This window comes from Lineus longissimus, chromosome 15, assembly GCF_910592395.1.
Source record: "Lineus longissimus chromosome 15, tnLinLong1.2, whole genome shotgun sequence".
In the NCBI taxonomy this organism is placed as follows: domain Eukaryota; kingdom Metazoa; phylum Nemertea; class Pilidiophora; order Heteronemertea; family Lineidae; genus Lineus; species Lineus longissimus.
The window spans coordinates 15,664,554-15,687,188 of record NC_088322.1 but is presented as its reverse complement, the minus strand read 5'-3'; the positions used below and the strand labels follow the sequence as shown (position 1 = coordinate 15,687,188).

Sequence of the window (22,635 nt, the reverse complement as noted above, 5' to 3'; positions counted from 1 at the left end):
GACATTCATCAAAACTCCAACCAAACCATAACTCTAATAACCATAATCTTCTGCATCGTTTCTTAATCTGACTGTTTTTCTCATTCGTTTTCCAGTCCAAGCGAACGACACGTCCTGCACTCCCTGTACCCCAGGCTCTTACTGTGACGGTGAGGGAAATAGCTACCCCACTGCCGAATGCGATGCTGGCTGGTACTGCACCCTTGGGTCTTACCTGCCCCAACCCTCATCCCCCGAGGGAGGGAAATGCCTGGCCGGTAGCTACTGTCCTCAGGGCAGTGCGGCCCCTACTGGCTGCGATCCTGGCAAATACTGCGATGTTGATATGATGGCTTTGCCACGCGGACCCTGCGCTGCTGGATACTACTGTAGCGGCAACTCGACTACGGCACAACCAACTGGAATGGGAGGAGACCGCTGCAGCCCTGGCTACCACTGTATTGAAGGTAGTGCCAGTGAGACACCATGCCAACCTGGCTACTACCAGCCGAGCTACAGGGCCGAGAATGTCACATGGTGCATTGAATGTACTGCCGGGAAGTACTGTAATAGCAGTGGGTTGTCACAGCCTGATGGCGATTGTGATGCTGGATATTATTGCCCGCCTGCCCAAACTGTCCGCAATCCAAGTGTCTTCGAATGTCCTGCTGGCCATCTTTGCATCACAGGTTCCAGCACATACCAGAAGTGTCCTTCCGGTACCTACCAAGATGAACTCCGCCAGAGCTCTTGCAAGGAGTGTCTTGAAGGATTCTACTGCGATAATTCCCTTGGACCGATCGTCAACATCACACTATACGATTGCCCTGTTGGCCATTATTGTCCAAATGGTACACAGACTGCAACAGAATGGCCGTGCCCTGCTGGAACATTCAACAATGGTACTGGGCTGAGGAGTGCGTCTGAATGTCTTCCGTGTCTTGGTAAGTTCTGCCTTGCCTGACTTTGAAGGAGCTTTTCATTTCAGTAGAGAGAGTTGGAGATATTGAGGAGCTGCTGCTTTTACTGCGATCAGTAGAATCTCACCTGGGCAGTCAAAGTGCTTAACAGGCTTGGTTTGAAGCTACAACTATTCAGTTTGGAGTTTGTCACTGTAACCAGCAGGACTACTCCAATTCGCAATCCGAGGTGTCACTTGAATTTATACTTAAGTAGTGCTCTACCCCTTAAACTTGCAATATCTTTGCCACCCTCTGTGTCTAGACTAGAAGATAAATTTCATTTCACTTGTGTAAATTTGATATCCTTCATGTACACAGAAGAGGTAGAAGAATACAATGTTCACCACGATTATGTCCTTTTCAGGTGGTTTCTACTGCCCAGGAGGTGGCATTGTCTACCCCACACTCCCCTGCAGTGAAGGTTACTACTGCCGCCAGGCCGCCCAGTTTGCCGCTCCAAGCCAGGGAGGCGATGCAGACATTTGCCCTCGTGGATATTACTGCCCAGAGCAGACGACAGAACCCATTGCGTGCCCTATTGGGACTTTCTCAAACAACACTGGTTTGAGAAATGTTACGGATTGTACTTCTTGTACTAAAGGTAAGATTCAGAGACTAATTGAAGGTATCTTCCGTTTAAGTGTAATAAGTAGTCTATGTTTTACTCGACTGGAATAGTAACTACTAAAAGCAGACGCATAAGAAGGTGAAAATGATATGATGCAGGCTAATCGTATTGTTCTCTGCTTTTCCTGTTGCTAACTGTCAAAACTATTCTCTCAGGGAACTACTGCGACGACCTTGCACTGAATGCCCCCAAGGACCTCTGCGATGCTGGCTTTTACTGCGTGGAAGGCTCGAGCAACCCAACAAGCCAGATATGTCCAATTGGCCGCTACTGCCCGATAGGAACCCATACGCCTGTACGCTGCCCGAGTGGAACATGGTCCAATGCAACTCGCTTGGCGAATTCGAGTGAATGTACTCCATGCCCTGCTGGGTCGTATTGTCAGCGGAATGGATTGAGCTCTCCGGAGGGTGATTGCCAACAGGGGTATTACTGTCCAGAAGGTAGGTGTGATGAAAAGTCTAGCACCATTGATGGGTTAACTGCCAAATTAAAGTGAGTTGTTTATGGAATCGAGGTGATTGTGATAATGTCACTGGTAGTTGTCGTAGGAAGCAAGCATCTCTGGTCTTTGATCTGTCTTCAAAAAGAAGCAGACGACATCTGTTAAATATCTTGTGTGATGTCATTTGATATTGACAACAGACGACACGACATCCTCAGCTGTTGGCTTCGTCGTTTTAATGTTTGTTTGGGCATTGACAAGGTCTTGGCTAGCTGCGCAATCAACAAGGATAGATTAAAAGTCTGCTTCTTCATTGCATCATTGAAGAAATAAAATAAAACAATTTAGTTTCCTTCCTGTGTTTTTAGGTTCAAGTCTTCCAAATGCTGTCATCTGCCCGATCGGTCTCCACTGTCCGACAGCCTCGGACATGCCCAAGTCATGTGCTCCAGGAATGTTTACCAACAGGACCGGCATGTGGGAATGTGACGTCTGCCCGGACGGTTTCTACTGCTTGCCGGAGAACGTTACGGCTGGCGACCCACAATCCGGTTACCATGAATGTCCAGAAGGCTACTACTGTCCAAACGGAACCGGCCTAAACTGGCAACCATGCCCGAAAGGAACCTACAGCAACCAACGAAAGCTCTTCAAGGTCACGCAATGTACGGATTGTGACGGCGGCTTCTACTGCGACCAAGAAGCAGCCACCAATGTCACTGGCTCATGCGCAGCTGGTTATTATTGCGAATCCGGTGTAGACCGTGCCAACCCAAATAATAAGAATATGAACAGCTCATATCCTGCATCTTGTCCACTGATTGGCGGTCATACTGGTTTTGGCGACATCTGTCCTCGTGGCTACAAGTGTCCGGTTGGAAGTGCGATACCACTTGGATGTGACGCTGGGACCTATCAGGACCAGGAAGGAATGGCAACCTGTAAACAGTGTCCAGAAGGTTGGTGATGGAGATCTTTGGCAAAACACTTTACTACCATTACGCTTTGTTGAGTTGTTGGATTGATCATACGTGATGTACATTTAGAAAAAACTTTGAGGCGTCTACGTTGTTCGTTGAAGTGTATAAGTTGAAGTTGATGCGTGGATTGTATGGCTTGCCTTGTCAAACTTCCCACAAACTTTTGATAGGAAATCTATAGCACTGTTAATGCTTTATTCCATGATTTCAGGTTATTATTGCCTTGCCAACTCCACCGACTTCTCCGACAAGATTTGCCCCAGCGGCCACTACTGCCCTGCAGGCACAATGAGAAGTGACGAGTTCCCGTGCTCGAGTGGAACATTCAACACCCTGGCAGGCCAGATGAACGTCACGGCATGCAAGGACTGTACTGGAGGCATGTACTGTCAGGGCAATGGCTTGAGTGTCGAGACTGGTAACTGCAGGTATGTTAAAAGGATTGCTTCTTCTTTCAACGTCTGTTCGGATACTTCTCTGATATCCAGCAAGATTTCAAACGTGGTTTTGGTTTCAGCATAGGGCATTGAAAAAGGAATTAGGGGTTTATAAAGTTACATGACCAGAACTAGAGTGGTTGTGGTCTTTATCAGAAAGAAACTGTAATGATGAACCTTGTAGGGTCCAAAACATTTATAACTGCTGAGCACAATCACTAACTTTATGGTAATCTTTTCCAGCGCTGGTTGGTATTGCACAAGTGGAGCCACCCAGACCATGCCCAGCAACCCAAGTGAAGGCGGTCAATGTCAAGAAGGCTACTACTGTCCTACCGGCAGTCCCGCCCAGGTTCCATGTGATGAAGGTTCCTATTGTGCCACCAAAGGTCTCGCCCTTCCAACAGCCCTGTGCAACCAAGGTATGGTGATCAGTTCTTTCAATGCTTTAGAAAATGAACCTAATCATCAATATTTGCATGGATTGGTAGACAGGCTACTTTGACTGTTTGGTTTGTTCTGCCTTCAGTACCAGGAAAGTGGCTCTGTGTGGTACTCTATAGGCATCTCTAAAAAGGTGATCAGCTTCGGCATAAAAATTGGACTGCTGTCAGTTGGTGTGACGATTCCATCAGCTGATGTGAGTGACCTTTCCCACTTGATGTCCTGTTCCACTGGTCTTTACCTCTGGCGAAGAAACTCACTTCTATAACCAACTTCCTCATCTATTTCAGGTTATTACTGCTCTCTCCGAGCAACCGTCCACAGCCCAACTGACAATGTCACCGGAAACATCTGCCCTCGTGGCTTTTACTGTCCAGCTGGAAGTAAAACTGGTATGCCCTGCCCGATGGGTTACTACCTGGACACCGAGGGCGCTAGTGTCCAAAGTAGCTGCAAGATCTGTGACAACGGATCGTATTGCGATGCCCAAGGATTAGCAACGCCAGCTGGACCTTGCGATGCTGGTTTCTACTGCCCTCCTGGACAGTTCTCTGCGACCCCAGCTAACTTCACATGCCCTGAAGGTCATCTCTGTGTTGGAGGGTTAGGCCACCCCATGCCGTGCCCGTCAGGATTCTACCAGGATTCTCCTGGGAGCTCTGACTGCAAGACTTGTCCTGCCGGCCACTTCTGTAACGCCACCTATGGACCTGTCGTGCTCTACAACACGTACATCTGCCCGGAAGGATACTATTGTCCAAATGGAACGACCTACGCTGAGGAATTCCCGTGTCCACGTGGAACATTCAACAACAGGACTGGAATACAGATGATAACAGATTGTAACCCATGCGTCGGTGGTATGGCATGCGACGTTGAAGGTCTCGCATCTCCGATCAGGCCATGCGCTCCTGGTTACTATTGTAAGGAAGGTGCAAATATGACTGCCCCGACCTTGGGTGTATCCTTGGCTGATATCTGCCCTGCTGGTTTCTGGTGTCCGGTGAATACTGCTAGCCCCATTGCCTGCCCTGAAGGAAGCTACAGTCCCAGCCTTGGACTACAAAGAGAGGATGAGTGTATCAACTGCACTGGCGGATACTTCTGTAATGAAACTGGTAGGTCTGCTGCCTTATGAGAGAATTTGTCCCAAAGGCAAAGAGTGAAGAATCTATTTACATGACCATTCATTGGAGAGCTCCTGATGAGCACTTTCCAATGGTACCAATTGCCTAATGTCTTATCCGATTCTTTTCCTTTTACAGCTCTTACAGCAGTCAGCGGAGCCTGCATCCCAAGCTACTATTGTCCTGTTGGCTCCAAGAAGGCCGACCAGATCATCTGCCCTGAGGGTTACTACTGCCCTGGTGTCACGCAAGACCCCATCGCGTGCCCCAATGGAACATTCTCCAATACCACTGGGTTGTCGTCTGCTGGGGAGTGCGAGCTGTGTACACCTGGCATGTACTGTAAGGATAGTGGTTTGATTGCACCAACTGGACCTTGTGCTGCAGGTATGTAAAGTCATCGAAGACCATTCTTAGACTGGCCCAAAACTCGAACTGGACCTGACTGGAATGAACTTGACCAAAATATACCTCACATACCTTGTGTACTGCACCAGGCTCACGGCCATTCCCATCACCATTAGCACCTTGTTTGAAACTGTTACTCATACCCTTATCCCTTTTGTTCTAGGTTTCTACTGTCCACTTGGCTCTGATCTTGCAAAACAAGTTGTCTGCCCGATCGGCAAGCACTGCCCGATCCAATCTGCCTCTCCACAGCCTTGCAATGCCGGAGCTTATACCTTGGCAACCGGCCAGAGCGTCTGCCAAGTCTGTCCAGAAGGATACTACTGTGTGCCAGATCTCGTGATTGCTAGTGTAGTCTCCACGACATTTATAACTTGTCCGGAAGGATTCTTTTGTCCAAATGGAACCGGTTACGACTGGAAGTCATGTCCAGCTGGTTCCTATAGCAACGTGACTGGGTTGGCGTCTGCGGAAGAGTGTACTCCGTGTGATGGTGGCAGGTACTGCCAAGGTGAGTTCAATCCCCCTTCTAGTTATTTACCATGAGGCTTAGTCTCAAAAATTGTGTAATTTTGATCTCCAGTGCATGATCTTGGGAAGAGGATCTGGACCACCAAACCAAATTTGGAGCCGGAGGCTGACAGGTACAGCTCAAGTCATCGCGTTAACAGAAGCAAGAAGGTGACTTAACCTTGAATATATGAAGTGCTTGGTGTGTTTTGTGGTCGTGATAAGACCACAATGAAATCTGTTTGTGTTTAAAGCCAACTGTCAATGCTCGGGCTAGGTGCCGTCTTACTCCCAATGAAACTCTTTTTCAGGCACCAATCTGACCTCACCAACAGGTCTCTGTCTACCTGGATACTATTGTGTCTCTGGTGCGGACCGTCGAAATCCAGTCATGCTAAACAACTCGCAGTGTCCTGTTGGCACTGTCCATCCAATCGTCGGCCATGTTTGTCCAACGGGGCACTACTGCCCTGCTGGCACCACGTACCCGCTGCCGTGCCCTGCAGGGAAGTACCAGAGTCAGGAAAACCAAGATACCTGCACGAGTTGTCCGGAAGGATACTATTGCTACCAGAACACCTCAGACTACTCCATCTTCCCGTGCCCGTCCGGGTATTATTGTGAGTTGGAGACACCTGATCCATACCATACGCCGTGCCTGCCCGGAACGTTCAATAATGCAACATTGCAGAAGAGCAATGCCTCCTGTCTGCCGTGTACGCCAGGAAGTTATTGCGCCGGTTATGGTAACCAGGAGCCGACCGCACATTGCGATGCTGGATGGTACTGTACTCTCAGTGCTAGTGCTGCTAGGGTAAGCATTAGATGTTTCATCTATCGTTTTGGTACACTTTTTTTTGAACACTGAAATGTGATCAACTTTAACGTTGTCTCGTATCTCGTTTCTCATCTTTAAAACTAGAATCAATCTGTGTTTGTCTCCGGAATGCAAAGCCTGCATTTGACTTCAACTCTCTCACTCTGCATTTACTGATGATCCTTTTAATTTTTCAGCCATCTGATAACACCACCGGCGGAGAATGCGACATTGGAACATTCTGCCCGCTAGGCTCCGTGGAACCCATCGACTGCACTCCTGGGAAATACTGCAACAAAACAGGCCTCGCTGTTCCAGTTGCTGATTGTGATGCTGGCTACTACTGTCCTGCTGCGTCTATCCATCCACGCCAAGTCATCTGTCCGCTCGGTCACTATTGCGTCGCCGGTAGCGACTTGCCTGACCCGTGTAGGAACGGAACGTACGGTTATCGGTCAGGATTGATATCGGAGGGAGAGTGTACGCCATGTGATGCAGGATCGTATTGCAACGGATCTGGGGAGAGTGCGGTGTCTGGCGTCTGTCAGCCAGGTTATTATTGCCCACCGGGCCAAACCACACCAACGCCTTACGACTATCTCTGCCCGATTGGCCACTTCTGTCTCGTTGCTACTGCCACACCCACAAGATGTCCGAGCGGCGAGTACCAGGATGAGGTTGGACAGGACAGTTGCAAGTCGTGCCCGGAAGGTTACTACTGTGACAGCACGATCAACCCCGTCGGAAATCTCACCAACAACTTCTGTCCGACCGGGCACTACTGCCCGAACGGTACCACCCGTGCCAATGAGTTCCCGTGCCCGACTGGTACATTCAGTAACAAGACACACCAAGTGGAGGCTAGCGACTGCCAGGATTGTCTGCCCAAGTATTATTGCCAGACGACAGGACTGTCCGTGCCAGAAGGATTCTGTTATGCTGGGTAAGAAAGTTTATCTGCTTTTGACTTAAAAGGATGTTGTAGGTTGAAGCGCATCTGAGGCCCAAGGCTGATATACGCAAGTTGATTTGGTCAATCCTGCAAATGCGAAAGAACCTAAAAAACTATGTCTGCCTCTTCTTTCCAGATATTATTGCAATGGCAGCAACACCGAACCCAACCCGACAAACTCTATCTGCCCGGCCGGTAGCTACTGTCCAGAGGGTAGTTACATGCCTGTTGCATGCCCAGATGGCACCATGACATACGGCCTCGGCAACAGGAACATCAGCGACTGCGAGCTTTGTAAGCCAGGGAATTACTGCACGCCTGATGCTTCAGCCAATGGTAGGTGTTGTTTACATCATTTGAAGATGTCTGCTTTGTACGCAGGCCAGTACGTGCCGCCCCCTCCCGAACTTTTTGAAACTCTAGATACTCTGAGATGGGATTTCAGCGTTTTGCGGCCGTAAATATCGAGGAGAAAAGGGCTGTTTTCGTGTACGAAAATTTATTTTTATCAATTGTTATGCGCATTAAGTGTCAGAATTCATAAGCAGGAGCAGGCGCAAGCAGAAGCAGGCGAAAGGTGGAATTTACGTACCTGTGATGTCACGGAATGATCGTGAATGAATTGATAGCTCCCCTGATTCTCTATCCTGCACTGCAATTTCGGCCTATAATCCTGAACGACGAATCCAATTTCAACCCATACTACAATATTTCACCGCCCGAGATATATACTACTAAAGTAACCCGGGCGCCAACGAGGCCTTCCCTTCCAGGCAGCCCGCCCGAACTGCAATGACCCAGCGAACAGGTGCCAGCTATCGTGACTCCACCCTCCAATCGAGAGACCGCTGTGCTGAAGAATGGCTGTCTCGGGCCGCAGAAATTAGTGCCATGGCAACGCTTGTTTATCACTCGAGGCGGCAGCCGGGGCGGCGCCGGCGGTGCATACTTGACCTATTCTCAGCCATGTATTGTCTCCGCCACAGTATTTTGTACCATTATGTCAATCTTAAGCCAATAATGTTTCAGCTAGAAACTTGATACAAAGTTAAACTATCATATTTTGCCTTTAATCACTTTGCCCTTAATAGGTCAGCCTGGCATATGGTATCTGACGCGCCCAACAGGTAGGGGAGGTTGTGATGCCCATTAACATAGTCGTGCAATTCCTTTCCTTAATTTTTTTGATTTTCAGCACCTGATATGAATTTATTGCTACTACTTGTTTTGTCTGTCTGCTTGTGACTTCTAGACAGAAAGCACAAAGGTGTTTTTCTGTTTATCATATACCAAAATTTGATGACGGTAAAAAAGCTTGACCATGGCGTCAAAATGCTGCTAGATAAAAGTAACATTGGCCACATTGGAGACATGAGGGGTGTAGTTTCTAAATCTGTTGCCCAGTTTATAAACAGCTTAAGCCTTGGAGCATGCAGCATTGGAGCATTGGTCAGTGGTATATGATAAAGCACCAATTCTTGAATTGGTCATATAACTGTCTACTTTATAGTATCTAGTTTTTTCTTGGTTTTCTACAAATTTGATTTTAACATTTCATTGTCAAGTACATCTCATCTAACTAGTCATCAATGAGTTGGCACTGCCTTAATTGCGTTATTCTCGTGATTTTTGCGTAAGTGTTAATCGACCTGTTTCCCAAGCGTTCACCAGTCCCGTGCACTCCTTGAATGAGGAATATGTGTGTCCAACAACCTCGCATAAACTTCTAGATAACAATTCAACCCATCCTTGAAAGCCATAACTGTCCACTGTGTATACATGGGTGATTTGGTCATCAGGTCTCATCGATAGCAGGAATTGTGGCAGGGAAAGTGATCTTTTTGAATTTCATGAGATTTCGGTTGCCAATGGAGGCTTCTTGGTATTTTTAGCCCAATGATTGCATCAGGGAAATTCTATTTCTTCTAAAAGTGGTTGTCGTCTTCTGAAAGTACACGTCGTCTGCTACCTCAAATATTTTCCGGAATCTGACCATGCCTTGTATCTGTTCCAGGTTACAGTTTGCCCTGCTCTGCTGGATTCATCTGCCTGGCCGGATCAAACCTCCCCAAGCCAACGGATGGAGTCAAGGGATACATCTGTCCTCTTGGCCACTACTGTCTAGAGGGCGCTGTGATTGAGCGGCCGTGCGCCAAGGGCACCTACGCCCCGTCCCAAGGTCTCGGAGCCTGTCTTATGTGTCCTGCTGGCGAGTCTTGCCCGTACGAGGGTATGAACGCTACCCTGGTTTGCCCGACTGGGCATTATTGCCCGAACGCTACTGCAGACTTTGGAACGCCTTGTCCTGTGGGTAAGTAATCAGCTACGATATACAACTTGACCTATCCTCTGCAAAGTACAGGTACTTAGCAATTAGCTGCTATCAGTTTCATACAGATGTGTTTAATTAACGATACTTTACATATTTGAAGTCGATTTGAACATTTCATGTAAGAAGGCCTTGATTTGCTGAGGATAAAATGAACTAGCTTTTGGTCCTTTGGCCCAAAATGTAAAGAAACCATTTCAGTCACACACTAAGTCGTTTTTTCCAGGCACCTTCAACCCGAACACCGGCCTTGTCGAATCAAGCGAATGCTCACCATGTTCACCTGGCTACTTCTGTAATGACACGGGACTCTCTGCCCCGGCTGGTCCATGCAGCGCTGGTTACCTGTGCGTATCTGGTGCGACAGTCTCAGGTCCAAACAGCGGTCTGAACGGTCTGTGTCCAAAGGGACACTATTGCTTGCAAGGTAAGTTTTATAATGCTGAAGTAAAGTCCGAAAATATTTAAAAATCCTAAAATGTTGTTTGATGACGATGAGTGGTAACACAAAACGTCAAGGTTAAGATTATAACTCTGATTATAATGTGATGTATAACTTCTCATATTCTTCAATCCAGGATGCACGAATGCAACGGTCTGCCCCCCTGGCACCCTCAGGAATGCTCTAGGAGGTCAGGCCGAGTCTGATTGCTTCCCATGCTCCGCTGGCTATGCCTGCGATGGCGAGGCCCTACTCTCTCCGACCGGAATCTGCCTGGAGCGTTTCTACTGCCCGGCGAGTGCCAAGATCTCTTCTAACCAGCCCGGCAGTTTCCTATGCCCTCAAGGTCATTACTGCCCGAATAAGACAGCGATGCCATTTGCCTGTCCACCAGGTACGTTGAGTCGTAGCAGACGTTTTTCTTTGATCTCAGAGAATATGACTTTCTGGAAGTCAAAGTCTTGACTGTAAAATGCTATACCTTTAAAGCCATTGGGGTCTTGGTTATACTGATTCTTGTCATATCGGTAGTCATCAATGTTTATGATTCTTCCAGGTACCTACCAACCCAACCTCGGCTCCAACTCCTGCGAACCTTGTCCATCTGGTTTCTACTGTATGAGCAACACAACCATACCGTTTGAATGTCCTCCGTACTCGTATTGTCCAAACGGCACCTCTGATCCGATCAGGTGTCCTAACGGTACCTACACCCAAGACAACACTACTGGTCTCGAGTCCTACACTCAGTGCTCGTCCTGTGTGACAGGTAGGTGGAAGTTTCATCCTTAGACCGGAGTTTCAATGTGTACATTTCAGAAACAGTCGTGTCTACCTAAGTGATGAAATGAATTGCACGCGATACTATGACATTGTGTGGATTGAGAGCTTTCCCAAGAGTGGTCATGTTTTGCAACTAATGAAATGAATGTGATGTGTCTTTTGACATTGTGAATAAATTCTGTGTTTTTGTGTTTCAGGGTCTTACTGCGCTGGAGGTATCATCGCCGGCAAGTGTGCGCCAGGCTTCTGGTGTAAGCAGGGAAGCCCCATACCAAACCCCGCCATCTTGAATGACACAAACATCGGCGGCCTCTGTCCGAGAGGTTACTACTGCCCTGAAGGAACCATCTCACCGCAGACGTGCAGCGTTGGGAAAGTAATCGATATAGAAGGCGCTTCGTCTGTTGCTGAATGTGACTTCTGTCCCGCCGGACGTATCTGCCCGGTTGGAGCGGTTGTACCCGAGATGTGTTACCCTGGTTGGTACTGTCCTTTCAACATGACACGACAGCCTTGCCCGATACGGACGTTCAACGACTTGGAAGGCGCAGAGAATATTACGTGGTGTAAACCGTGCACGGCTGGATATTGGTGTAATATGGAGGGCATGAGTAACGTGACGATTAGTCCATGTCCGCCGGGGTACTACTGTACTGAGGCGACGTACGGACCGGAGCCTTGCCCAGCTGGAACATACAGGTGAGGCATTGTCTGAGCTGAGGATTTGAAATTTGTATAATTTTAAGGGTCCAAGTTATCTACTTATCATTTGGCCAAGACATTCAACTTTGGTTGCAACTATCCGATTCATTTCCAGGGACACCATTGCTGCCGGTAGCGTTGCTGATTGCTTCGACTGTCCGGCTGGCTTCTACTGCCCCGACACCAACGACACCGTCGCTGGTATCCAGTGTGACGAAGGCTACTTCTGTCCGCCAGGATCACAGAACCAAACAATATGCCAACCCGGCTACTACTGTAACCGATCCATGACGCAGGAGCCGTGCCCGCCTGGGTACTACTGCCCTGAGAAGTCGTCGTACCCACTACCATGCCCAAGGGGTCATTACTGTGGTGGCAATGACGGATGTAACAGTTCAGATGCTGGTGAGTTTTTTCCGAATATTTTCAATAAATTTGAATATTTTTAAAAACTTACCAGTATTTTTGTGCAATGACCAGTTAATCTGTAAAATCAGATTAAGTTTTTCTCAAAAACTGACATGTTAAAACTCTGAAGTAAAACCTGTTCTATGGTATATCTCCTTCAGGTCTATTTTACCTTGTCTTTAAACGTGAGTAAACGACACGAATGTCTAATGCACAACCCTTTGAATGATGAAAGAGTGCATTGGTTCAAAACACATTTTGATTTGAAAATTCGATTTTGTGTAAGATTGTGTCCTGTTTCCTTTTTGAAATGTTATCGACTTTACATTATCATCATTTATCATTTTTGTGTGCACTTGAATTGAAGCGTTTGAGACGGAATATTTTCAATTGTTGCAACAGATTTGCTTGACACCTTGTCAATACTTGTCTTTCCCAGGCACCATTGTCCCGATGAAGTGTCCTCTCGGCTATAAGATGTACGACAGCACGCCTCAACACAGGTTTAACGACACCTGCGAGCCGTGTCAAGCTGGCTACTTTGGTAACCATCCGGACCGAGCTGCGTGTCTGCCATGCCGCCCTGGAGTTGTCTGCAAGAACTTAGCCACTACGGACCTGCCGTCGGCTAACAGTAGTGCCAACTTTGGAGTTAACGCAACAAACTCTTACCCCTGTCCACCTGGTGAGTTGAAAGTTTTAAAAAGATTCACGATGAAGTGTTGGGGTTGGGTGATTACCAACCCCCAAATTTGACCCCCTAATCTGCTCTAAATGTCATTAATTACCTCAAGATATCTTGAAAATGAACACTTATTCATGACTAGTGACATGAATGACGACTCAAAACTTATTAGCCAAAATTAGCCGGAGAATTTCGATGCTATAATCATCATTCTTCATTCTCAGGTTACTACTGCCCAGAAGCCTCAGCACTCCCAACGCCCTGCCCCATCGGCAGCTACAACCCCTACAGCTCAATGGGCAACATCACCGAATGCCTATCGTGTGCCGTGGATACGTTCAATAACCTCCTAGCACAGACTGGCTGCTACCCCTGCGGCGGAGAGGCTGAACAACCAACAACTGGGCAGACGGCGTGCGTCTGCACCGGCGCTGGCAGAGACTTCCAGGTAAAGTGGATACCCATGATCTTCTCTTCTTCTCGTTCGCTTTTTGGATACCCCTGACGACTTCATCGCAATTCGCCTAAAAAGAACATAACAGAGTCAGAATCAGTGCACTATGTCAATGTACGCGAATACTTACAGAATATCTTAGTTCTAACCATGGTTACTGAATTTGAAGATTCCCTCTTGGGGTTCAAGTTTAGATAAAAAACAAACTTTGAAGAAATCGCGGAAGTAGTTTTTCACAGCCGAAAATGAGGATGATAGTTACTTCTGAAAGCTTCCATAGATCTCATTGTAAGGATGGTGTTAATGATTTGTCTTTAATATAATGTACTCTTTCGCCGTTTCAGCCGAGTGATCGAACATGCCCCTGTCGTGCTGGCTTCCAGGTTATGGACAGTCGGGACGAGGATTGCGTCAAGATCATCTACGATCTGTGCGAGGAGGGAACGTCCAGGACACAAGATGGCCGCTGCCTGCTGCCGTCGGAATGGGAGACATATTGTCAAGATCAGGTACTTTCAGGACCTTTGCTTTTCTTGTCAAAATCCCATCTTTCGTTTTATCTTTAGTCGAGGCAAAAGTAAACAAACTGACCATGTTATCAGAGGGTCATCATGAAAAAGGTACTTCGACCACTCGTGCGCAATGCATAACAGGCTTTTCGATCAAGGGCGAAATTGCGTTGTGAGCAATTCCTGCCAAATAGAACGCTCACAAATATATCAGTAACTAAAATTATTCGTTCTAGGTTTGCGACACCCCGACAGACTACCTCGGCTACGACAAACTTCTCGGTATCTGTACGTGTAAGACGGCAGACCTGGAGGAAGTGTGTAACCTGGAGTGCAGGAAGGCGCAAGAGAATAGGATCCAGGTTGTCTGTCCGGAGGAGCCGGATGAACCTTACATCAAGATCTTGGACACATCTGGAAATACTTATGTAGGTTCTTTAGAAACTTCTTCGTCTGAAATAACAAACTTAAAGGAACTGTTAAAGGAACTAATAGGAACTGATATTTCATTCTGAAATATGAGAATAACACAATTTCATATTCTCCTTGCAGGACACCTTCCTTTTGAGTGACCTCTCATCCATCCAAAACTCACGACTCGCAATATCATCCGATCAATGTGGTGCGATGGATGGGTCGTCTTCCAACATCTTCATGCTCTCATCCGACTCGACCGGATTCGTCGGAGCGTACGAACCAGATCCGTTACTCCTAGCAACCGTGTTGGCGGAGAACTCTAAGAATTCCACGGTAACAAGCAACGCAACAAGCGGATCCTCAACGCGACGTCGTCTCTTGGCAACCAACACAACCACATTCGCCGGAATCACGAATCCATCCGTCTGCCTGACGAACGGACAGACGATGATGTGGACTATCGACACGACAAATTATCCCATCTACGATCGAGATAATCTGTATAATACGAACTCCGAGTTTGATTACGGTGGCTTCCGTGCCTTGGCCGAGTCCATGGCTCAGAGTTCATCGAGTTCAACTCTATTTGCATACCAGTTCACTGAAGCGGGAACATATGTCTTCTATTTGAGCTCGAATTCAAACAAGAAGATGGTACGTCCTTGTTTACTTCGTGAAATATTCTTTGTTTGTACCAGCACTCCTTTAGAATAGGAAAGTCACTGATTGGTGCCCTGCTGGTTGAGTTTAGATGAGTGCTTTGTGGCTGCTCCTTGACATCTTGGAAGGTTTTATGTGAGTGTAGAGACCGGGCCTGGTAAGATAAGTCACTAACTTGGCTTCATGTTCAAGTTAACTCCTCGTTGCTTTTGTGTTAGTCTAACCTTTGACCCCTCTGATTTCAGTATGTGACCGTCATGGCTGCAAATGTCCAGTGTTCTGTGACCGGACCCTTCTTCCCCCAAACGACCACAAACGTGGTGCGTAACTCCGTCAGTCTCAACTCTGAGATCTTGAAGACACCCGACTGGGCGCTTCTTTTCATCCTGACGGCAATTTTCGTTGTGGCGCTCATACTATTTATCGTCGCCATTGTTCTGTTTCGAAAGTACGGCTGGGGCAAAACTATGTTTATTCATCCGTTTTACCGCGACCAGACGGGTAAATACAACTTCGATGATTATGCGAGTAAAGGATCGACTGTTCACCCTGTCAAGAAATTCCATCGCAACTTAGAAGCCATCGGTGCCAGTACGGAGCATGAGGCTGCGATTGCGTCTGGACTACCTGACGGTGACGGTGATGGCCAACCAGCTGGTGGTCTGGATCCTGCTGGAGTCGAGGTCCGCGGTGATGAATTCTGGGATTACGAGCAGCAGGTTGACCTTGAGTCATTCAGTGCTCCAGTGCTGTACGACACCCTTTCGAAACAATCTCGCGAGGTTACCCAGACCCTTGGAAAACAGAAGGAAGAAGTAAAGTCACTTTACCAGAAGATTAACAACCAGACGGAGTCACTGAAGGGACTCTGGGCAGCTAAACTCAACCTGAAGGGACGGTCCTGCCTCGCTACACCAGAAGATCTTGCAGCCTACGAACGCAAGCTAGAAGAACTGGAGATTGAGTTGGCGAGACGCCGCGACCTGGGCGAGCAGTTTGAGATGATGCTGACGCGTCAACATGACTTGATGGACGAGGATGAGAAGTGTCGCGAAGACCACCAGGTCAACTATGAATCATCGTTGAGTGAGGCGATACGCTTGCTTAACGAGCATTCGGAGAAACTGCAGCGCGGACAGATCATCAAGGATGGTCAGTTTGATGAGCATCTTCACCGCGGTATCGTTGGACGCATCGGTGCCCTAATACAGCGCATGTCCGGTGAAGTCAACGAGGAGTCTCAGCGAATTGGAACATGGGGCGTCCTCAACCAAGGAACTGGTGGGAAGATCGTCCGCGGCGACCGAGACGCGGTACCTAAGGAGAACCTGATTAGTGACAACATGGAGGTCGTGGCGAATGACCTCTTGGTGCATAATGAGACGACAGGATTGATCACCCCTAAACCAAGTACAAAGATGCTGACCGGAGACGGGAACGTCGTGACTATCCCAAACAACTACTTCCTGCACCCACAGACAGGTCATGTCATGGCCATCGAAGGAAACGTAGCATTTGACTCGATCACATCACGCCTCGTTTTCACAACAGATTCTGCGACTGGAGAAGCTAGTCGCCATGACGAGCCACTGATCCCGTACGTACCCTTCCCAACGAACAAAGAGGGTGCTGCTATTCAAACAAAACTGAAAGCATTGGCTCATCGCGGCGACATGAAATACGGTGCTCCGGTCCCTGATCCAGAAACTGGTATCCATGCTCCAATCATCGCCGTGACGATTCACCCAGAAACAGGAACAGTCTATCCAATCTCTGGCACCCATATTGATCCTGTGACCTGCCTTCCGATTGCCATTGAAATCGGCTCACAGATGATCGACCCCGTTTCGAAGCAACCCGTGCCAATCCTTGCCGTGACCTTGGATAAGAGGACAGGTGACGTCCTACCTCTAGGAGGAACACGTTCAGACAAAGACAGCCATACTCCCATAATTCCTGGCGATATGTACATCGACCCTATCAGCAAGAAGCCTGTGAAGGTGTCTGGTGGTACGCTTATTGACGAAGAGGTGGCTGCATCTTGTGGAGGCTTTCAGGCACTACTTGACGCGAGTGTGATGGCTTGTGAGGCGCGAACTCTGGATGCTCTCCGCCAGTTTAAGGATGCTTTATCAGGTAGGGAGACATTTCTTGATAACTACTCTATGCATCTGAAGTGGTCACTGTGACCAAAATGGCATTTATCACTTCACATTCTGTTGAATCTCAAATAGCAAGTGTTGAGTTGCAAACGGCTTCCTTTGCTCAGGCATCACTGCCACATCTGATAAGTATCAAACCCAGTGATAACTTGTTAACACTCGCAAACAAGCGATATTTGTTACTTTTAATTACCACAGGGTGCAACAATTATGCAACAGTGCCTTATTCCAACATCAATAGGAAATAGATTTTCACAAAAGTGTTGGCGTCTTTTTGCAGCCTTCCAAGAGAGTCAAGACAGTGGCGCCAGCTTACGTCATGAGCAAACACTACTTGAAACGGCAGTCCGTGAACTGGAAAAGTCTCGTAACCGTATGAAGAAGAACATGCTGCAGTCTGCGCACGATATCACCCGTCGTCTTGAGCGGGCCAACATCCTTGCGACGTCTGGTGGTTCACCAGGAATGTACGAGTTTGCACGCACCGGGCAGCTGCTGCCAATTTTGATTGGAACAGCGATGGATGACCCAGTAGGATCTGGACGAGATGTACCGATCTTGAGTGCTGAGCAGGAAAAGTTGACAGGCCGTATTCGTCCACTAGGAGGCACCATGGAGGACCCTGAAGGTCGAGGTGAGTTTTTCGCCTGCTTTCTCTTTGCTGCCAATTATTGCACAGATTGAGTAACATCGGAATAGCGTTTTTGGAGGGAGGGCCAATCAGAATTTGATAAATTCAGCCAAACTAATTGTACCGGTTAGTATTTACTTAATCTAATAATACTCTTCATCTTCAGGTTTGGTTCCTATCACCATTGGTATACAGGCTGTTGATTCCATGACAGGTGAGCTGAGCCCTGTCATCGGCGTCCGTGTCAACCCCGACACGAACACTGTCGTCCCAGTAACCTTGGCATCCGGAGGTCACAAAAAACGCCGTCCACCACTAGGTGCAGTGTCAATGATTGAAGAAGAGGCAGTCGCTAGACGCGGTTACTGGCGCAGACAAAATAAACGTGAAGCAGAACTCACCAAACATGAGTTTGAGTTGTCGCAGAAACTTCTCCACGACATTGATAACGTCACGGTTACTGTCGTTGAGGAAGCTCTTCAAATGATGGAGGAACGAAAGCACGATTTGGAGGAGGCATCGAAACGGGAAATCCAGCGCCGGTCTGACGCAGAGGAGGAGTTGGCATCTGTTATTCCAGCAGACGTACTGTCCATCCTGACGTATGGTGACAAGGATGAATTGGAAAAGGAGGAAGCTCATTTCACATCGCACGCAAAGTTCATTGATACTGTCCGACGATTCTTCAACAAGCTGGTCGTAGAGGAGGATAACTTCAATGACCGTCTGAAAGAACTGATCGATCTCGGTTCGTCGTCTGACCAAGAGAATACCCTCCGCCAGCGCTACAGGCAAGCCAAAATGAGGCTGCAGGCCGATCTGCAGGACCAGATTATGACACGAACTGAAAACATGGACGATGCTCAAGCTGGTGTGGAATATGCTCGACAGCGTAACGAGTTATTGATGACTGAGGCGAAGGGGGTCCTGACAGGTGATGTCATGGTTGCTGGCGACTATGATTGCACTCTGCCTGGTGTCTATGGTGATGGTGACTTGACGTCTGCATCTTCTAACCGTGAACTTCTACCGCTCTTGAAACAGTTGATCGCAATGTTGGAATCTGGTGGACCGTTTGTGTTGTCGTCAGAACTGCTCGCGGCACTTTCAGGTGGAAATGTGGCCGTTGCTGCAACAGGAATAGACGACCCAATGAAGGTGAAGGGCGTGTCAGCTCCCAAGGTCATTGTGAAGGAACGCGGTCTGAAGCAACGCACCACCAACCTCCAATCAGAAGTGATTCAGATGAGTGACGCTGGCATCAAACCTGTCGTAAACATTTTCAAGGCTGCGGAGCCAACCAAGGAACTGACGGAGGAAGAGCGCATCAAACAGCAGAAGTCGTTGTTTGAAAAACAAGCATTTGAAGTCGCAAAACTGGAAAGCGATTTGAAAACAGAAGAAATCGACTCGACTAATGTGGTTATCAATGATGTGGAGGGGAAGAAGGCAACCTGCACTGAAGATATGGCGAAGGAGCTGATGGCGAAGTTGAAGGATGCGAACACTGACTCAGAGCGGGAGAGAATCTTATTGGAATACGCCGCAAACCTACAGAAGGTCACAGATGGTCTGGAGAAGCAGAAGAGACGATCTTTGGAATCGCTGCGTGAGAAACTCTTGAACCGTCGCCGCCAAGCGAAGAAGGATCTCCACAAGACTCATGTCGATGAAGCTAAGGGGCTGAATCTGGAAGCAGACGTCGTTCCGGAGGTGAAGATTGCCGGTCATGACGAGATGGATCGTGATCTGTTGTTGTTACAACAACAGCAGCAGAAGATGATCGCTGAGCTTGAGAACGCGAAGTCTGGTGACGATGGGCCGAGCGATGAGGAGATGGAGGCGAGAGTAAGGGCACTCCGTGTCGGTAAGTTGACGATTCTTAGAATACGATCGAGATAAACTTTTTGTACCCACTTCATTTTTTACAGATTTCACTTCAGTTGGTGCAATTTCCTGACAACTTGTTTTGAAATATTGAAAATTTGTTAAAAAGTTGAAAGTTCAGACGGTTAAATTTGAGATTTTCAATGTAAAGTACAAAGAGGAATGAGAGCCCCTAGCGGAAACTGGAAGGGACAGACCAGGAAGTGACCCTGAATACACAGACTTGGCCTGATCATAAGTTGATCCTATTTACTTCATAGGTGGCGCCAAAAAGGAGGATATCGATGATGCCAAAAAGAAAATGATGGAGAAGCGTACAAGTGCTGACCTTTTGAAACAGAAGCTCCGCGGCCGCAAAGACCGACGCCGATCGAAGAAGAGTCTGCAGAACCTTACGGCGAATCTCACGGACGAAGAACGAGCGGAAGTTTTGAAGACGGCTGAGCTCCAGGAGGAGACTGATCGTAAGAAGGAGGATAATGCGCTCATTCAGGCCATGAGGAGGCTGCAGAAGGTAAATGGAAACACAAGATGCTCGGTTCTCAGAATAGGTTTCCAGATTTGAAAAGAAGTCGTACCGTATAATGCTTGTCGCATTCTCTTCTGGTGACCCAATCAAATAGAAAATATGTCCAATGTCTACCCTGGATGATATAAATCTGATCGTCTGCTTACAATCTTTCCAATCTCTCCTTCAGGAAGAGACTGACAGACTTGAAAGAGAGGCTTTGAAGAATGCCATGGCGAACACCACTGAGGAACAGGCCAAGAAAATCCTAGAAAACTACGAGGACGAAGTCCGCGTGATCGAGAACAAATTCGCCAACCACTGGGCCGGACAGCGCGAGTCTCTTATGGCGAAGTTAGCGGCAAGAAAACGTATGAAGGAGGCGCTAAATAAGGATGAAGCGATCTCTGATGAGTTGGATCGGATTACCAAAGCCCAGGTATGGAGTTGCCGTGGTAACTTAGTAGTCATCTTTACCAGTAACAAATTGCTGAAGCTATGGAGGTCATTTGGCGATTTGAAGTCAATCTTTGGAGATTGGTCCACACACTGGCAGCAAAAAGAAGTTGGTTCGAGAAGAGGCTGAGTGTAACCAAACCGGATTTGAGAAACTGGGCTCATTTTGGATTCACCTCGTGCATGCAAAAAGTTTCTCATTATAATATTCGAATCTGTTTTTGTTTCTAGGCCGCCAAGGGTGACACTGCTTCTGCAGAAGTCATCGACCGTATCAGCCGTGAGTTGTGCTCCGAGAAAAACACAGACGAGAAACAAGAACTTGTCAACAAGCAGATTGAGAAACAAGCGTACCTTGATAAGAAACAAAGGGAGGAAGTACGACTGATGGAACAGCAGATGGAAGATGAGCATGCCAAGAGTGGGAGGAGCATAGAAGAGCAGATCGATGCTCAGAAAAAACTGGTGCGTAGTTTATCCATCGTCATTGAGGGCTGGGGAAGTTTTCAGAGATAATTACTGAGGGATTCTGGACGCTCATGATATCATGACAATAATCTTCAATATTTTTGATCATTTTTCCAGGCCATCGATGCCCACAATGCCAAGTTCGAACAAAACCTTGTCCTCCAGGGCAAGAACCTGAGTGAGGACGAGGTTGAGCGGATGATGGTGCGTCACAAGGAGGAGGCGAAGCTGCTCGAGAATAACCTTAATGATGAGAAGGACAGGCAGAGACAACTCCTTGCAGAAAAGGTATGGAACAGTTCTCGCTTGTGATGATTCTGGTTCTGCCACCACAAACTGGGATCAGTTCAGACTTTTCCTTAGGAGGAACCACTCATAGCCTTTTGCTCAACACCGCAGGGTACCATCAACTTAATCAAACAGGGGAGAACTCATGTCAATGTTAGCCACCCAGGTCAAATCACTGTGGCGATGATACATGGCGGTCTGCCTGGGAATCACCTATAGGGTCCGAGTCCTGGGCAGGTGAAGTAATCATTCTGTGTTTGATCGACTAGGTTGTAGCCTAGGACAGGCCTCCACCTCTCCGCCCTAATGTGGGTGTACAGGGTGGGCGTTCTGATCCTCAGACCAGTTAAGTTGTGTTTGTGCATGACTTCAAGCAGTTAACAGTCAAATTTGATTCAAGGTTCTCTTCTCCTCCAGGTTGCAGCCCGTAAGAAGCGCCGGCTGGAGCAAATGACGGAAAAACACAACATCGGTATGACCAAGGAACTGCTGGAAGAACAGCAGGAACGAGATCGTCTCAACGACAAACTGGCTCGGGAAGTCGAGGGAACGACCTTGAAGTCTTCTGTCAAGGTATGTGAGCCATGGTTTGATGGAAATCACTAGATCCTCAAATCTTTTTTAAAAGATAAAGCTATCATTGAAAAAATTTCAATCTTTGAAAAAAAGTTGCATGATAGACTTATTGAAATATATATGGGGTCATGTTTTGAATCAAAGTTATTCCATTCGCTTTTCAGGGCAAGGCTGGCAAAGATGCGGAGAATATGATCTACACGGTCCTACGCCAGCGCCACATGAAGGAAGCCGTCCACCTCGAGGAGCAGCATGAGCACCAGATGGAGGCTGCTAAGTCTGAGGCGCGCACCGCGGTCGTCGACCAGAGGCAGACAGAGAGAGAGAAGCTCCTGGCTGCTTTTGATCAAGAGTTGCTTGATCTGGTCGGCCAGTCTGCCATCATGAAGCCGAGTGAACTCGAGCAGAAGAAACAAGAGATCAAGAGTCAGCAGGCTGTGAGTTCAACTCCTTAGTTTGAGCAGACGCAATTAAAGATTGTTTGGATATTGTTATTTATGTATTGTATTTCGTCATCTGTCAACATCGATCTGACAATTAAACTTCCCATGCGGACATTGAGCATGTAGTTAAGCAAGAAT

At 47.6% G+C, this 22,635-nt stretch overlaps 1 protein-coding gene across 1 annotated transcript in view; it reads left to right on the top strand.

Moving 5' to 3' along the window:
• Window positions 1–22,635, top strand: part of LOC135499456 (uncharacterized) — a 60,566-nt gene that overhangs the window by 26,954 nt on the left and 10,977 nt on the right. Inside the window, exons 54-85 of the mRNA XM_064790200.1 lie at window positions 96–923; window positions 1,306–1,542; window positions 1,725–2,012; window positions 2,383–2,973; window positions 3,206–3,422; window positions 3,675–3,853; window positions 4,166–4,993; window positions 5,141–5,389; window positions 5,574–5,921; window positions 6,232–6,734; window positions 6,935–7,680; window positions 7,826–8,025; window positions 9,704–10,000; window positions 10,245–10,445; window positions 10,597–10,854; window positions 11,017–11,229; window positions 11,441–11,942; window positions 12,061–12,350; window positions 12,793–13,038; window positions 13,263–13,486; window positions 13,837–14,001; window positions 14,238–14,429; window positions 14,554–15,072; window positions 15,324–17,214; window positions 17,521–17,874; window positions 18,038–19,738; window positions 20,019–20,272; window positions 20,457–20,705; window positions 20,954–21,187; window positions 21,308–21,478; window positions 21,896–22,051; window positions 22,219–22,491. Coding sequence (XP_064646270.1) covers window positions 96–923; window positions 1,306–1,542; window positions 1,725–2,012; window positions 2,383–2,973; window positions 3,206–3,422; window positions 3,675–3,853; window positions 4,166–4,993; window positions 5,141–5,389; window positions 5,574–5,921; window positions 6,232–6,734; window positions 6,935–7,680; window positions 7,826–8,025; window positions 9,704–10,000; window positions 10,245–10,445; window positions 10,597–10,854; window positions 11,017–11,229; window positions 11,441–11,942; window positions 12,061–12,350; window positions 12,793–13,038; window positions 13,263–13,486; window positions 13,837–14,001; window positions 14,238–14,429; window positions 14,554–15,072; window positions 15,324–17,214; window positions 17,521–17,874; window positions 18,038–19,738; window positions 20,019–20,272; window positions 20,457–20,705; window positions 20,954–21,187; window positions 21,308–21,478; window positions 21,896–22,051; window positions 22,219–22,491 — 13,604 coding nt within the window. The remainder of the gene's footprint in view (window positions 1–95; window positions 924–1,305; window positions 1,543–1,724; window positions 2,013–2,382; window positions 2,974–3,205; window positions 3,423–3,674; window positions 3,854–4,165; window positions 4,994–5,140; window positions 5,390–5,573; window positions 5,922–6,231; window positions 6,735–6,934; window positions 7,681–7,825; window positions 8,026–9,703; window positions 10,001–10,244; window positions 10,446–10,596; window positions 10,855–11,016; window positions 11,230–11,440; window positions 11,943–12,060; window positions 12,351–12,792; window positions 13,039–13,262; window positions 13,487–13,836; window positions 14,002–14,237; window positions 14,430–14,553; window positions 15,073–15,323; window positions 17,215–17,520; window positions 17,875–18,037; window positions 19,739–20,018; window positions 20,273–20,456; window positions 20,706–20,953; window positions 21,188–21,307; window positions 21,479–21,895; window positions 22,052–22,218; window positions 22,492–22,635) is intronic.